The sequence below is a fragment of the Megascapheus bottae genome, chromosome 6 (assembly GCF_031878675.1).
Source record: "Megascapheus bottae isolate mThoBot1 chromosome 6, mThoBot2.hap1, whole genome shotgun sequence".
NCBI lineage: Eukaryota > Metazoa > Chordata > Mammalia > Rodentia > Geomyidae > Megascapheus > Megascapheus bottae.
The window spans coordinates 49,526,778-49,543,608 of record NC_143514.1 but is presented as its reverse complement, the minus strand read 5'-3'; the positions used below and the strand labels follow the sequence as shown (position 1 = coordinate 49,543,608).

Here is a 16,831-nt window from a genome sequence, read left to right as displayed (position 1 = left end):
CGATGAGGCTCCAATACAACACTACGTGAATTCCTTGCTGCTGCTGGCTGACCGTTCTGCCTTCCTGTGGTAGATGCCACGCCCAGAAGAACCACAGGCCCCACACAAAAAGGAGCACTGAAAAACAAAAAGTAGTATTTAAGATAGTCTCCCCTACCCAGAGGAGCGAAAATAATGGAAAATGTATTTGATGATTCAAGGCCCAACGTCTACATCAGAGCTGTGTGCTGCCATCAGATCTTGAGCCCCCAAATATTGAGAGTTGAATACTGATTTCTGTGCTCCTAGTAGAAATTACTGTTCGAGGGACACAGCAATCTTCTTTTTTTGGGGGGGGGGAGATGGTCATGGGGCTTGACCTCAGCCTAAGCACTGTCCCTGAGCTCTTCACCTCAAAGCTACCATCCTACCCCTGGATGTTGTCCTTGAGATCTTCAGCTTAAGGCTACCACCCTACACTTGAGCCAAGCCCCACTTCCCAGTTTTCTAGAGGTTAATTGGAGATAAGAGTCTCAGGTCCTTTTGTGCCCCGACTGGCTTTGAACCTTGATCCTCAGATCTCAGCCTCTTGAGTAGCCACCCTATACCACACCATGAAGGGAAGGCTAAGGCTGGGGCAAGAGCTACCTGCCCATGTCTTCTGGCTCAGGGAAAGGGAAAAGCTGCCAAAAAAAATAAAAGTCTAGCTGGGTGTGGTGGCTCATGCCTGTAATCCTAGCTACTCAAGAGGCTGAGATCTGAGGATAGAGATTCAAAACCAGCTAGCCCAGGCACTAAAGACTCTTACCTCTAATTAACCAGTGGTGCTGTAGCTCAAGGGGTAGGGTGTTAGCCTTGAGCTGAAAAGCTCAGGGACAGCGCCCAGGCCAAGTTCAAGCCATATGACTGACAAATATATAAATAAATAAATAGATAGAAAAGTCTATGTGACAATTGACTACAGAAGGGTTGAGGCTGTAATTCGCCAGAGTAAAAGCCCCAATAGCCATTCTAATAAATACCAGCTCAGGTTTCTGAAATGTTAAATAATGGTAGAGAGAAACTAGCCCATAGGCAATCACTAAAGATTATATTTTCATAAATAGCTACTGTTTTTCTTTCATCTTTTAGTTGTCTATTCCAAATGAATGTCACAGCCTACAGAAGAATTTGAAGACAGAACAGTTCCTTCTCCTGCTGCCAACTTTTAATGGATGGCCTGCAGGGAAGAAGTTGGGAATTTCTGGCACTCAAGCCAGAGAGTAAAAAGTAAGAAGACTCTGGCCTTTGTGCCAAACTTAGTCTAGTGTTTCCCAATCAGCCAGCACTTGGTCTCTTGAAGATTGTTTCTACCTTTTCTTTGCCTTAGACCTGACTCTGGCCACTATGGCTCTCATCTTGGCTGAGCCAACCACTGGTTTTTTTCTCTGTACCTTTCTTTGCCCTGAACCTGACCAGTGACACCACCTTGGTCTAGCATTCTAATCAGAAGTTCCCACAGTGCTGTCTTTAATTTATAAGGGCTTCTAGTCAAGGCGAAACATAATAAGAATATAAAATTGAGGAGTTCATGTGGCGAGGGTGAGGACTTCTCTTCAGATCATATAAATCTTTTGCCTTTTATTGAAGATTTCTGTGGAGAAGGTGAGGACATATCATCACTGTCTACTCTGGCACTTAGCTCAGAGCAGATTCTCAATGAATGAACATCTGCACACTTTCCAAATCACTTGTCCGGGGAAGTTTTGAGTACCATGTGACATGCATACTATTACCTGAAAATCCAGCCTGCTTTGATTATCTGCTGGGTGCTACCCTTAAGTAATTAATGGTGTAGAAAGTTTCAGAAAATATGAATGAATCTCGCCAGACCAAGAGCTATGCAAAGGAATGAATATTACTTGAAAAAAAAAGGAGAAGCTGGGTACTACGCAAGAGGCTGAGATCTGAGGATCACAGTTCAAAGCCAAAAAAAAAAAAAAAGGGAGAGGTATCTGTCTGCAGTGGGTCCAGAAGGAGCAATAGGAAACTGCTAAGTAGGCAAGAAAGGCTATTCTAGAACTTAGAAAATTCTTTTTTGTTGTTGGTGTTGGTTGTGGGACTTGAACTCTGCACCTGGGTGTTATCTGAATTCTTCAACTCAGGGCTACTGTCCTACCCCTTGAGCCACAGTGCCACTTCTGGTTTTCTGGTGATTAACTGGAGATAAGAGTCTCACATTCTTTAGGTTCTTTAGTGCTGGGCTGACTTTGAACCAAGATCCTCAGATCTCAGCGTCCTGAGTAGCTAGGATTATACAGCTCGTGAGCCACCACACCCAGCTAGAAAACTCTGAAAAGGTAAACCTCCTAATGATAGTGTTGATAGTATATTATTATGATATTTCACTTCTATCGTTACTATAATCACAGCAAGGTTAGTCTAAGAGAAAGGAGATTTAGATATAAAAGAATTTAGCAAAAATTTATTGATACTAAACAGAAAATAGAGCCATCAGTATGAACTCCAATTTTCTTTTAGAGGCAAATAAGCAGATAAACACCTCTTAGCTCTGAACACTGACCAGGCCTGAAGACAATGCCCACTCGTTTGCAGGGAAAAATCACTAAAACCAGATTGTGATCTTGAAATATTTTTCTCCACGGAAAGGAACCAGAATTCCTTAGAACAACAACTTGGTCTAAAATATTTTTCTTTACAAGTTAGCAAGCAAAGCACTTACCAGATATTCTAGAGTCAATGTTAGTTAAGAAAACTCAGGAACTTGCCATAAGAGGTTTCCAATGACCAAAAATAGGACAATTTGAGCATCAATAAAAATGGTTCTTACAGTAGACTGCATGCAGCTAATGAGTCACTGATGAAGAATTTTAGTGAATCAATTACTATTTTTTTTTTTTGCTAGTTCTGGCTTGAACTCAGGGCCTGAGCACTGTCCTTGGGCTTTCTCAAGGCTAGAGCTCCACCACTTGATCCACAGCACCACTTTTGGCTTTTTCTATATATGTGGTACCAAGGAATAGAACTCGGGTCTTTGTGCATGCTAGGCAAGCACTCTACCTCTAGGCCAAACTCCTGGCCCCCAATTACTTTTTTGAATGTAAAAATCAAAGCAGAAGAATAATTTCTTTTGCCTTTCTCATACTAAACAAACTACTTGGTGTCCAAAATGGTAAACGTAAGACGTTCTCATTAAAGAAGTGTTCCAGCAAGGACTGATGATGCACACCTGTAATCCCATCACCGAGAAGGCTGAAGCAGGAGGATCAAGAGTTCCAGACCAGCTTAGGAGCTTAGGCTACATAGTGAGAGACTCTTCTCAAAGAAAACAAAAAGTCTAATTAATAAACAAAAAAGAACGGAAATATCACCTTCTGAAATCCTCAATGTATGGACAGATTTAGGCATTGCTTGTTCATGTCATAGCCACTAACATTAGATGATCAGCCACTATAATTTTTTTTTTTTGCCAGTCCTGGGGCTTGAACTCAGGGCCTGGTCACTGTCCTTGAGCTTTACTCAAGGCTAGCACTCTACCACTTGAGCCACAGTACCAGTTCCAGCTTTTCTGTATATGTGGTACCAAGGAATTGAACCCAGGACTTTGGACATGCTAGGCAAGCATCCTACTATTAGGCCACATTCCAGGCCCAGCCACTATAATTTTGAAGGAGAAAGACTTTAACAGCATATATTAAGCAATGATATAAAAAAAGAATGCAAACCTTAGTAACCTTCTTCACAACTGGCACTGGGTAGAGTAGCATGAATGTCCACTGCCAAAATGGGCATGCACATGTGATGGAATAGTAGTTAACTGTGACCTATGGTAGAACCCTGAGGACATCTTGCTACGATAAGCCAATCGTGTAAGGACCAATGTTGCTTGACACCACGTAAGGGAAATAACCAGAATGAAAGCACAGCTGCAGTGGATATGGGGTGGGATGAGTGGGAAATGGTATTGTTGATGGGGTTAGTATAAGAAATAGGACATGGTTGGGACATGTACACTTAAAGATGGCTGAAATTTTTTAAAATGTGTAGTGTAAATAGAATAACAAAAATGGAGAACATTGTCCAGTAAATACATTAACTTGAATAAATATACATACAAGTAAAAAAAATAATGCAAACCTGAATGTCATCAAATCTTTCCATTCAACCACTAATCCAGAGAACAAAGTATATTAAATGTATCATAGTGACATAGGCATCAAAATCCTAGGTGCTGTTCTCAAGGAAGTTACAGTAAGAATGCACATTGCCAAAGAACCTTCAATTTCTAGAGAAACTACAGGCTAAATGATTATTTGACAAATAAATGGCCAGGCAAAAGAGAATGAGAGCAACTGGTGGGGAATACAGTTGGAGCCAGTAATTTATATATATAAACCAAGATGTAATAAGCAGATCTAATTTGTATTTGAATCAAGCAGTCTGAAAAGTCAAAATATTTATAAGGCCACTTGAAATCTAAACATTGAGATATGTTTGATATTAATAAGTTATTTTCTAGATATGATTATGGTATGGATTAATTTTGTTGTTTTTTTTTATTTAATAGTAAAGCAGCAAGTTTATTTAAAGTAGAGACTCCATAAAGATGAGTCCCAGAGCTGGGAGTTTCACTAAGTTTCAAAGAGAAGTGGCCTTTATAGGAGCCAGGAGTGTAGCCTAGTGGTAGAGTGTTTGCCTACTATGCACGATGCCCTGGGTTCAATTCCTCAGTACACATACTCGGAAAAAGCCAGAAGTGGTACTGTGGCTCAAGTGGTAGAGTGCTAGCCTTTAGAAAACTCAAGGACAGTGCCCAGGCCCTGAGTTCAAGTCCCAGGGCTGAAAAAAAGAAGTGACCTTTACACTTAATTCTCCTCCCACTTTGGTACATGTAGAGGATTTTTTTTAAAGCCTTTACCATTTGTTATGTGTGCCTATCCTGAGTATTATAACTTTTATATTGTCTCTGAGCTTTATAACTCATGGTTAATGCTCTATTGTTTGAGCCACAGCCCCACTTCAGCTTTTTTTGGTAGTTAATTAGAGATAAGATTTTCATAGACTTTCCTGCTTGGAGTGGCTTTGAACCCTGATCCTGAGATCTGTCTTCTGAGTAGCTAGGATTACAGATGCGAGCTACTGATGCCTGGCTGCCTCTATCTTTTAAACAAAATTTAAATTCACATGGATGAAATTATAGGATGTATTAGATTTTCCTTCCAATAATATGGAGGAGGGCTGGGTGCTGATGGCTAGCCTTGAGCTCAGGGACAGTGCCAAAGCCCTGAGTTTAAGCCCCAGGACTGGCAAAAAAAAAAAATACACACACACACACACACACACACACAAGGAGAATGGATATGGTGGTAATCCCAATCTGCCTAAGGAGGCAGAGGCAGAAGCATCCGAGTTAAGGCCAGACCCCAAGTTATACACTGACATCCTGTCTCAAAACAACCATCAGTCAATCATAAAATAAAATATTGAGGAAAAGAGGCAGGGAGCAGATGGGTACACGGATAAACAAGGTTGGCCATGATTTGGCAACAAATGTTTGTTGAATTTGTACAAAAGAAATAATACATTTTCTTTTTTTTTTTTTTTTTGCCAGTCCTGGGCTTGAGCTCAGGGCCTGAGCACTGTCCTTGGACTTTCTCAAGGCTAGAACTCTACCACTTGAGCCTCAGCACCACTTCCAGCTTTTTTCTATGTATGTGGTACCGAGGAATCGAACCCGGGTCTTCATGCATGCTAGGCAAGCACTTTAACCACTAGGCCAAACTCCCGGCCTACATTTTCATTTATTATTACTCTACATACATTTTTTTTTTTGCTGCCCTGGGGCTTGAACTCAAGGCCTGGGCACTGTCCTTGGATACTTACTGCTCAAGGCTAGCACTCTGCCACTTGAGCCACAGAGCCGCTTCTGGCTTTTTCTTAGTATGTAGAACCGAGGAATCAAATCCAGGGCTTCGTGTATGCTAGGTGAGCACTCTACCACTAGGCTACTCTCTTGGCCCCTCTACACCTATTTTTGTAAACAAGTTCTCCAAATGTAGCCCAGGCTGGCCTGGAATCCCTGATCCTGCTGTCTCTGTTGCTAATCTGGGATTAGAGGCCTATACTACAATGCCCTGCCACTCTGCTCTTATGTATGTTACAATTTCCAACTAAATGAACATAAAGAAGCTATTGTGTCAAGACATTTGCCATCTTAGGTCCTGTAGCTCACAGAAAGGAAAACAAGAGAAAAGTCAAGGAAGAACTGGCCAGGGACACTTGAGACGTGGTATGGAAAGGATGGCAAGCAGTGGCAGTCATGGCAGAAAATCATGCAGTTGGGATGCTGTGATGAAGGAGATCATAGCACTGAGGCAAAGCTGATTTCAGAATAAAGGAACTGATGTGTATAAACCTAGTAACGTGCTTTGTATCTTCAGCTTATAAAATGAACAGTCAGGACAGGAGCCAGTACAAGCATAACTGCATATAAATCCTGCATATCCAATCAGGAGGATTTCAATTACAAATGACTCTCTACAAGCCCTTTGTTCGTCTATTACTAAAGCCTTTATTACAATGCAGTACAATTACCTGCTGCCCTCTTCTGGATGGATGTACTTGCCATCGCCTTGAGAAGGGGCCCTAGTCTGGATGTAGTCCTTTATAACCTTCATTCTTTATTGCCAAAGCAGTAGCTTCTAGGCTTTTCTTGGGTCTTGGCTCAAAGAGGAAAAGTGGTCCTCAAGTAATGGAAGTGAAAATGAAAGTTGAAAGTCAGATTGTTTTTTTTCCAAACTGAGTATTGAACTTAGGGCATGGAGCACTTTAGATGAGTACTCTACCACTTTGACCACACTCCCAGCAAATTATACTACCTCAATGATTTATGTAGGGGGGGTAGCTTCCCTGCTTACAAGTAATTGGAGGTTCTCCTAGGACTCTGAGGTTCCAAGAGTGAGAAGGGGTTAATGCTCTGGAAGGAGTTCAGTCCAGACTAAGCCTTCCCATGCACAGATTTATGCAGGGAAGGTTACTGTTGAGATTAGAAGCCATTCTTTTTCCATGAAAGCTGGGAGTCCAGAGATTACAGTAAAAGGCACAGCTGGCTCATAAATCTGCAGAGCCCAAGGGCTCTGGACAGCCCCTCTTATTGGCAAAGCAATTGATGCTTCTGCCAAGGAGGCTACAGGAAAGCTGTTCATCACTATCTCATTTGGAGACTTGACATCTAAATGGAAGCACTGACACCCAAGTTTACAGATCTGAGCAAAGCCCAGAGGAGTCAAATCTGTGTAAACCAGGTTGTGAGATCTTTAAGAGTCAATGGTATTCTGGTCAAAGGAGGGCTCGGACAACTGTTGCCCCTCTGCTCTCTCTCAGGCCCTTCTCCAGCTGGGCTGACTTCCTTGTTCTTCGATGTGATAGCCCATGTGATATAGTCATGATTCTATGATTAATAGTTCTATGATTAATCATGTCCATGTTGTAATCATGCCTATATCTTCCCTTTCCCAAAGTCATAAAAGTGGACTGCATTTTTCAGAACAAAAGGTAACTGATTACTGTACTCAACCTTCAGGACCTAATTCATGCAAGACTCGGCTCAAGACCAACTGTATCACTCTTTCTCTGCTTCCATGGGGCTCAACTGAGAACCTGTCTGAGGAACTTCTCATACCACATGGCTTTACCTATTAGGCTGTTCTACATATTAGACTGAGGATCCTTGAAGCAGAGACTATATCTTATTTCCTGGGTCCCCAAGACCTGGCTCACACAGGCTACAAAGTAGCCTCAATAAGCACAGAGAAGAGTGAATGATGCCCTAAGCTCAGCATGAAATCCCTCATCCTACAAATTCCCAATACTTCTGATCATATAAAATAATATTTATCAAACTAAAAAAACCCGCACACTGATTCATGTACTTAGTTCACAAATGGCTCATCTACTTTCCCAATATTAACTGGACACTTTTAGTGTCCAAGTCAGTGGGCACTGAGCCAAACCAAATAAGACTATCTTTGCCAGATGTGGCAACAAACACCTGTAATCCCAGCACTTAGGAGGCTAATGAAAGAAGATGCTGAGTTTGAGACCAGCCAAGCTCCATAGTAAGACCCTGTCTGTTCCTTCTATTCCTTCTTCATGATCTTCACACTAAGGAAAGTCACTCCTCTGTCTAAGGCCTTTTCTGTCAACATTTAGTGAGGTCATCTGCAGGATGAGTTGTGTAGTGTGTAGACAAACTGGATGCAAACAAGCCACCATATGCTCATTCTAAGATTAGAGGCACCCAAACTACTATTAGAACTCTTAGCACTTCTCTTTTTTATCAAAAAAAAAAATAGGAGAAGAATTAAGCTCTAATTTGTCCAGGTTCCCACTGGAATTATTAACAATGTATAGATTGATAATAGTATGGGTACTCAAAATATGCACATATCACCAATATCTAATCTTTAAATGTAGGTTGTATCATCCCTATTTTATAGGAAAATTAACTGAAGTTCAAAGAGAATTAGTCCCTTGCCCACAACACACAGCAAGTACAAGGTAGAAATGGGATTTAATTTGAGGAAGAGTGGGACTGGTATTGGAATTCAAACTCAGGGCCTCATGATTTCTCAACTTGTTTGTTCAGTTGGTACTCTTAATCACTTAATCACTTGAGCCAATATCTCTAGTCCTGCTTTTTGCTAGTAATTTCCAGGAGAAGTTCCATGGATTTTTCTGTCTGGACTGGCTTTAAACTGTAATCCTCTGGATCTCAGCCTTCTGTATAGCTAGGATTATAAAGGTAAGTCACTGGTGCCTAGCAGGGATTTAATTTTAATTTTTGATAATGAAGTTCCTGATTTATTTATCATATAGTCCATTGCTCAGATAGATAGCATCTCACCCAGGCAAGGCTGCTATTGATTTTAAAACTGAATAATGGGGGGGGCCGGGAGTTTGGCCTAGTGGTAGAGTGCTTGCCTAGCATGCACGAAGACAGGGTTCAGTTCCTCAGTACCCCACATACATAGCAAAAAGCCGGAAGTGGTGCTGAGGCTCAAGTGGTAGAGCTCTAGCCTTGAGAAAGCCCAAGGACAGTGCTCAAGCCCTGAGCCCAAGCCCGGGACTGGCAAAAAAAAAAAAAAAAACAAAAAAAAAAACTGAATAATGGTAAGATCACATGCATAGTATGTCTTCATTCATTAATTCATTCATTCCACAAATATGCATTGAGTCCACCTACATACAAAGTCATGCAATGGGAAGTGAAACCCTATCCTTATTTTTGTGGAGCTGTTTCTAACTGAAGAGAGACACTACTGCAGAGAGGACAAAGAAATAACTGGGTGACTGATCAGGTAACAAACAGCAGATGGACACACAGACAAATTAGTGTTTTTATCACCATAAGAAAGCAATACATATGACAGGTGCAGTGGCTCACACCTGTAATCCTAGCTACTCAGGAGGCTGAGATCTGAGGATTGTGGTTCAAAGCCAGCCTGGGCACTAAAGCCTGTGAGACATCTCCAATTAACCACTAGAAAACCAGACATGGTACTATGGCTCAAAGGGTAGGGCGGTAACCTTGAGCTGAAGAGCTCAGGGACAACATTCAGGCTCAGAGTTCAAGTCCCACAACTGACCAAAAAAAAAAAAAAAAGTGACATCATACCAGGTATACTGGCATCACAAGCTAAGTGACAACTGCAGGAAGAAGTATTAGAAGAAACATTTCAGACAAATGGAATTGCAAGTGCAGACATGTTATATATATTCTAGCAATGATAAACATTCAGTGTGGGGACTAGAGGCACACCTCAGTGGTAAAGTGCTTGTGCAGTATAGACAAGGCTCTGAGATATGTTCCAAATACAGGACAGAAACACAAAAAGTTCACTATTACTGCAGCCTTGATACAGAATAGGAGTGAGATAGGAGCAAGGAAGGAACCATAAAATTACATCTTTTTCCTATACTCTCTCCCATTGAGTTAACCATTGACGGTGGAATTACCTCAGAAGCCCTGAACAAATAAGGTATAAAATTTAGAAGCCTTCAACCATCACTTGACGCTGAAATAACAGACCATCAACGAGTTGTTTGAACAGTTCCAGCACTATGTTCCCTCCCTGAGCAACTTAAAAGGCTTGCTGATGACCTCTGTTGGTCCAGGAATGTTGCTCTGACTGACCTTAAGACAGGGCCTTCAGCTTGATCTGAAGTTCCCCATGACGAGTAAGGCAGAGTCAGCGATCCACCCTACCTAAGACAGGTGGGTTCGCTTCTTTTAAAATAAAGACGGGGGGGGGGGGGAGAGGTTGGGGGCCAAGTGTAGGGTCAGAGTGACCTTGGACCTGCACAACTGAGTACACAAGGAAGTAAGCTGTCATCATGATGACTTTGGGCTATGTCAATCGCTTCTCATTTAACTTATCTGAGACTTGATTGCTGTTTTGTACGAATGTGACCCCTGGCAGTTTCCTGGTTTTAAGAAAAGTATTTAAGATTGGAACTTGAAATAAATGGGGCTACAGTCTTAAGCTCACATCCTTCTTAGGCTGCTGACGAGGGCTGTAGTCCTCCCGACCCCATAAAAAAACAAAAACCTTAGAAGCCTTCAGAGAATTGTAGGAGTAATCCAACAGCAGTCAACTCAGGTTCTGAAGCAGCCTCCCTGAGAAGTCAAAGAGGAAGACTGTTATGTGATGGAACAACCCATACTGTGCTACAAGAAAGGTACATGGGGTTTAGGAAGGGGCTGCTGGGATGAGCGAAGTGGTCCTCCTTCAGCAGAAGCTATGAGATGGATTTTGAATAGACACATACACAGTCCTAAACGTGCACATACACACACCTTCTATGAAACTGTATAGAAAGACAGAATGGTCTGGGTTTGTGTGTGTGTGTGTGTGTGTGTGTGTGTGTTGGTCATGCGGCTTGAACTCAGGGCCTGGACACTCTACTACTTGAGCCATAGCTCCACTTCCACGTTTTTGGTGGTTAATTGAAGATTAGAATCTCATGGATGTTCCTGCCTGGGTGGGCTTTGAACCATGATCCACAGCTGAGACCTCAGCCTCCTGAGTAATTAGGATTATAGGTATTCTTTTGTTCTTGATAGTAACAGACCTGAGGCATCTGCCATGTTTTGTTTTGTTTTAGTCCGTTGTGGGACTTGAACTCTGGGCATGTCTCTGAGCTTTTCAGCTCAAGGCTAACACTCTATCACTTTGAGCCACAGCACCATTTCTGGTTTCTGGTGGCTAATTGGAGATGAGTTTCATGGACTTTCGTGCCTGGGCTGGCTTTGAACTGTAATCCTCAGATCTCAGCCTCCTGAGTAGCTAGGATTACAAGTGTGAGCCAAAAGTAACCAGCTTTATTTTGTGTTTTAGCATACCATTCCACAGAATAAAAATGTCATCTCTTACTTTCTTCCTTAGCTGGACTTGGCTGCTGCAACAGTTTGGTTTGGAGTAGCTATAGTTGTGGGGAGATGGTCCATCTCTGGTGCATCAAAAAAGTATGCCTGTAAGAAGAGAGACCCATGAGAGTGTCAGAAAACAACAATCCAGCCGAGGGTCCTTAACAGTTCTTCTGGCTCTCATGGTTCCTGCCTCCTGCTACCATGGTTGGCATCACGCTGAACTACAATCAGCTCTATTTATGTCTGCCTCACTAACTTAATCTGTGAGTAACTTCTTTTTTTTTTTTTTTTTTTTTTTTGGGCTGGTCCTAGGGCTTGAACTCAGAGCCTTGGCACCGTCCCTCAGGATTTTGTGCTCAAGGCTAACACTCTACCACTTTGAGCCATAGTTCTAGGTTTGGCCTTTTGGTGGTTAATGGGAGGTAAGAGTTTCATGGGCTTTCCTGTCTGGGATGACTTCAAATCATGATCCTCAGATGTCAAGCCTCCTGAGTAGCTAAGAGTACAGGCGTGAGCCATCAGCACCTGGCTGTGGGTAACCTTAAATTAACTGCCACTTATTAAGCACTTATGATATCATGCTCCATGACTTCAATCTTCCTAACAACCCTGAAGTTGTTATAATTGCTCTCATTTGACAGATGAGGAAACTGACACTTTGAGAACTCAGCTCTCTTGGATCCAGGGCATATGATATATGAGTGGTAGAACGAGGACTCCAGGCTAGGTCCATGTGGCTCCAAAGGGGGCGCACTGTAATGACAACATTATACACAGACTGTCTCTACAGAAGTGGAGCTATGGCTCAAGTACACCAGTTTTCAGTGAAAAAGCTTTCTAGCACCCAGGCCCTGAGTCCAGGCCCTAATATTAGCACAGAGATGGTCTCTACCATCTCTGTCTTTATGTTACCAGGATCTCTCACAGGACCTGGCACACTATAAAAACCATTGGTACTTAGCAAGCTTGAGCTATGACAGATAGCTGCTTAGATGCCAACTCATTAATTGGTTCTAAGTTTCAAAGATCTTAAAAAGATTTTCATCTCTTAATTCTTTACACCTTGGAAATGAAAGATTTTAGAGGTGCCTCTGCACTTCTGAAAAGGCAGAAGTTAGCAAGGAGGATCTTCCTTTTCTGCCTTGAGGCCTGAGAATCCTAACATTAGCCAGGAAAAAGCCAATCTCATTAGCCTTGAACATTGGTCTTCAAAGGAAAGATGACTACTCTGTTACTATCTATCCAAGACCACGGCTTGCTCCTGACCTCAATACCGTAGGAAAGTTAAAAACGAAGAAACCAAGAACCATTTCCACCAGCTCTGCTTGCTTTCAACCAGAAGGGGGCACCAATATGACATGCTGGGGGCTTTCTAACATATTCCTAACTCACTCATCTTTTTTAAAACGTCCTTGCTGATGCCTTTATGTGCAGTTCAAATTTGTCACCATCCTACCACTCACTACTTCATAACTCCTTCCTGACAGTTATTCTCTGGGACAGAGGATGAGAACTCCAAAGTTGGGGTACATACGGAGGCCACCATGTCCATACTCCCTGGGCTCCCTTAGATTTCTCTGGGGACCAACGAGTCAGGGGACCTACGCTGCAGGAACAGCAGCTTATCCAGGTTACTGGAGGAAGCCTATTTAGAAGGAATGAGCCACAGGGCCCAGGCTCTCATCTGGCTCTGCTACTGACTCACATTGTAACGTTGGGCAAGTTCCTCCACTGAGTTTTCCCATATGTACGATGTAAGGACTGGAAAACATGATCTTTGAGTACTTCTCAAACAAGCTTTGGTTCTGAGATTTATTAATGTTTAACAACCTCAGCTATCATTTGGGGAATGCTAACTGCATGCCAAGCACATAGTCATCTACCAGCTTAGAAATAGCCATTTTGATCCCCACTTTGGAAAGAAAGCTGATTTTCTAAAACTGTGTAGCTGAGTTGGAGTCCAATCCAGCTGTGCCCACCTCCACAGTCTAGACTCTTTCATGCTCAACACAGCCTGTGATTTGGCACAGAGTCTATGTCCAGATCAGGCCTAGGCTCTGTAGAGGGATCTGGATGGGTGGTAGCCTCTCTAGGAGTAACTCTCTCTACTGGCAGTAGTAAACACTCAAACACAGGATTGCACATCTCTTGACATCTCAGCCTAGGGCATCTCCTCTGGGACTTTTGCAGCCACTTCTGCCAGGTGTGTTTAGTACAAATGCAGAGATCAGTTACATGTGTATTCACCAAGGGGCCTTTCCAGGTGTGGGGCTGTCATATGCTTCACTGCACTAAGGCAAAAAAAAACAAAAAAAAAAAACATCAACCCATGCTCCCTAAAGGAGAAGGAGAAAGCCAAACTGTCTGGTTCAGCGGGTATCCCTCAGCTCAAGTGACTCCCCTGCTGATTTCTGGCCCTGCCCTTCCAAGAATAAAAAAACTTCTTTACATGACTTGTTATACTTTCCATATTGCAAACGTCATTTGATCCTTCCAACAACTAAGATGTTACTGTGGTATGCTAGACCAGCTCCTTTTTCTAAGGGAGGAGGGAAATGACAGAAGCACAGCCTGACTGAAGGGAGAGGAAGGGCTGGCTCAACACCTGATAACATGATGGTTTCCTGCTTCTAGGAGGAGAAAATGGTATCTTCCTCTGCTCTCAGCAAATGCCTTCCTACCTCACAGTCCAATCTGTTCTGCTCTACGACTGTCACAAAGCTGAGCAGAGTGGTGCCCTTCTGCTTCCCCTCCATCAAGTTCTCGGCCAGGTATAAGTAAAACAATCAGGAGGGAGATGGGAAGTGGCTAGAGAGTGGTATCATTGAAAGGATACCATGATACAGCCGGGAGACTTGAGTTTAATCCAGGTTCAAGCCATGTGACCCCGGCCACTCCTATTAGGACACTAAGAAATAATGTGCAGGGGAGACTACTTTCCTAATAGCTTTCTTAACAACCTTCACAGTATGTGAAGAGCTTCCCCAGCCTTGTCACCAACCTCACAAAAGCCCAGGGAGATAAGAATCTCTGACAGGCAAGGAAGCCAAGATTCTAAGAGTTAAGTGGCCTCAGATCACAATGCTAAGCCTGCCCCATCCAAGACTCTGTCTTCTTTATAACTATGCTCACTTCTAAAAGATTTTTTTTTTTTTGGCAATTCTCAAGTTTGAACTCAAGCACTCTTGCTTGACAAACAAATGCTCTACCACTCAAGTTATGCTCCCAGCTCATATTCTAGAAAAACTATGAGCAGAAGTATGAACAGGGAAATCCTAGCTTTAGGGCCATTTACCCAAAAAGAGAGTAAGTGGCATAGAACATAAAAAAATCTTGCCATCAGTTCCACATGAAATAGATTGTGTGTGTACATGTATGTGCGCCAGTACTGAGACTTGAACTCAGGGCCTGGGCGCCCTCAGTTTTTTTCACTCAAGGCTCTACCATTTGGGCCACAACTCTACTTGTAGCTTTTTCTGGTTAACTGGAAATAAGAGTTTCAGAGAGCTGGGCACTGGTGGCTCACACCTATAATCCTAGCTACTCAGGAAGCTGATATCTGAGGATAGCGGTTCAAAACCAGTCCAGGAAGAGCCTATGAGACTCTTATCTCCAATTAACCACCCAAAACTGGAAGTAAAGCTGTGGTTCAAAGTGATAGAGTGCTAGCCTTGAGGAAAAGAGATCAGGGACAGTGCCTAGGCCCTGAGTTCAAGCCCCATAACAACAAAAAAAAGTCTTATAGACTTTTCTGCCTGGGCTCAGTTTGAACTGCAATCCTCATATCTGTCTCCTGAATAGGCAGGATTACAGGTGTGAGCCACCAGAATTTGGCTTATGACATGGATTATTAATGACAATACTTCTTTGCTCCACTGACCAACCTTCCTTTTTCAGAGCTGAAAAGAACAATGTATTTCCTTCCTGCCTTTGAGTCATCACTTCTCAGCCAGGTATGTTTTGGAAAAAGTACAGAAGAGACAAGAAGGTGCCAGTTAGAGGCAGTACCATGAGCAAGTTAGTTACCAGGCACCGGTGGCTCATACCTGCAACCCTAGGTACTTAGGAGACTAAGATATGAAAATCATGGTTCAGAGCCCGCCCAGGCACGAAAGTCCATGAGACTCTTTCCTCCAATCAACCTCCAGAAAACTAGAAGTGTCACTGTGGCTCAAAATGGTATAGCAGTAGCATTGACCTGAAGAGCTCAGGGACAGCGCCCAGGCCCCAGGACTTAGAAAAAAAAAAAAAAGAAAAGAAAAAAGAAAAAGAAAAAGGATGCCAGGCACAGTAACTCACACCTGTTTGTTATCCTAGCTACTCAGGAGACTGAGATCTGAGGATCAAGGTTCAAAGACAGCCAGGGCACTAAAGAATATGAGACTTACCTCTAATTAACCACTAGAAAACAGGAAGTGGGGCTGTGGCTCCAGGGGTAGGGTGGTAGCCTTGAGCTGAAAAGCTCAGGGACAACGCCCAAGCCCAGGGGTAGGGTGGTAGTCTTGAGCTAAAGAGCTCAGGGACAGCGCTCAGGCCCAGAGTTCAAGCCCTATGACGGACAAAAAGAAAAAAAGAAAAACAAAAAAGCAAAAGGATACTATCAACAGACAGCATTTCAAGGATCAAGCATGTTGCCTTGGGATCAAAGTTAGGGGCCTAATTTATTTACAGAAGTTCTATGTTAAATACATCCTAGGTATTGATGATCCTCAGAACAATCTAATAGACTAATGTTACAGATGAAGAAGTTAAGATTCAGAGAAGTACAGAACATAGTCAAGTTCCTAGCCAGGGAATGACAGAGCCAGCCTGTCTGACACATTCTTCCTAGACCCAGGACACAACCTACATTTCTTTTTTGGTAGTTATTGGACTTGAGTTAGGGACTGGGTGCTGTCAAAGCTAGTATTCTACCACTTTGAGCAACAGTGCCACTTCCAGTTTTCTGGTAGTTAATTTGAGATAAGAGTCTTAAAGGGCTGGAAGTTTGGCCTAGTGGCAGAGTGCTTGCCTAGCATGCACAAGGACTGGGTTTGATTCCTTCATACCACATACACAGAAAAGCCGAAAGTGGAGCTATGGCTCAAGTGGTAGAGCACTAGCCTTGAGAAAGCCCAAGGACAGTGCTCAGGCCCTGAGTTCAGGGCCCCAGGACTGGCAAAAAAGAAAAAAGAAAGACTCAAGGACTTTCCTGTCTGGGTTCAAACTTCAATCCTCAGATCACAGCCTCCTGAGGAGCTAGGATTACAGGCATGAGCCACTGGTGCCTAGCTTCAAAGCTGTTGTCCAACTTAAAAACAACTCCACTTACCTGAATTAAACTTCATTCTTTAGCTTTACACCCATAAAATTTAACTTCAAAAATCTTCCTAGGTAAGCTTGGTACAACAGCTCATGCCTATAATCCTAGCTACTCTGGAG

General features: G+C 42.8%; 1 protein-coding gene across 4 annotated transcripts in view; it reads right to left on the bottom strand.

Moving 5' to 3' along the window:
* The window catches only part of Yipf1 (Yip1 domain family member 1), a 38,977-nt gene that overhangs the window by 5,213 nt on the left and 16,933 nt on the right, over positions 1-16,831 (bottom strand). For 2 of the 4 annotated variants that reach the window (XM_090334796.1, XM_090334794.1), the window contains exons 9-10: positions 11,415-11,512; positions 29-117 (exon numbers count right to left, since the gene is read on the bottom strand). In XM_090334796.1, coding sequence (XP_090190922.1) covers positions 11,423-11,512 — 90 coding nt within the window. In that variant the 3' untranslated portion in view covers positions 29-117; positions 11,415-11,422. Of the gene's footprint in view, positions 1-28; positions 118-10,589; positions 10,658-11,414; positions 11,513-16,831 lie in introns of those variants that run through there. The other 2 variants (XR_016535945.1, XM_090334797.1) reach the window with 2 other exon arrangements.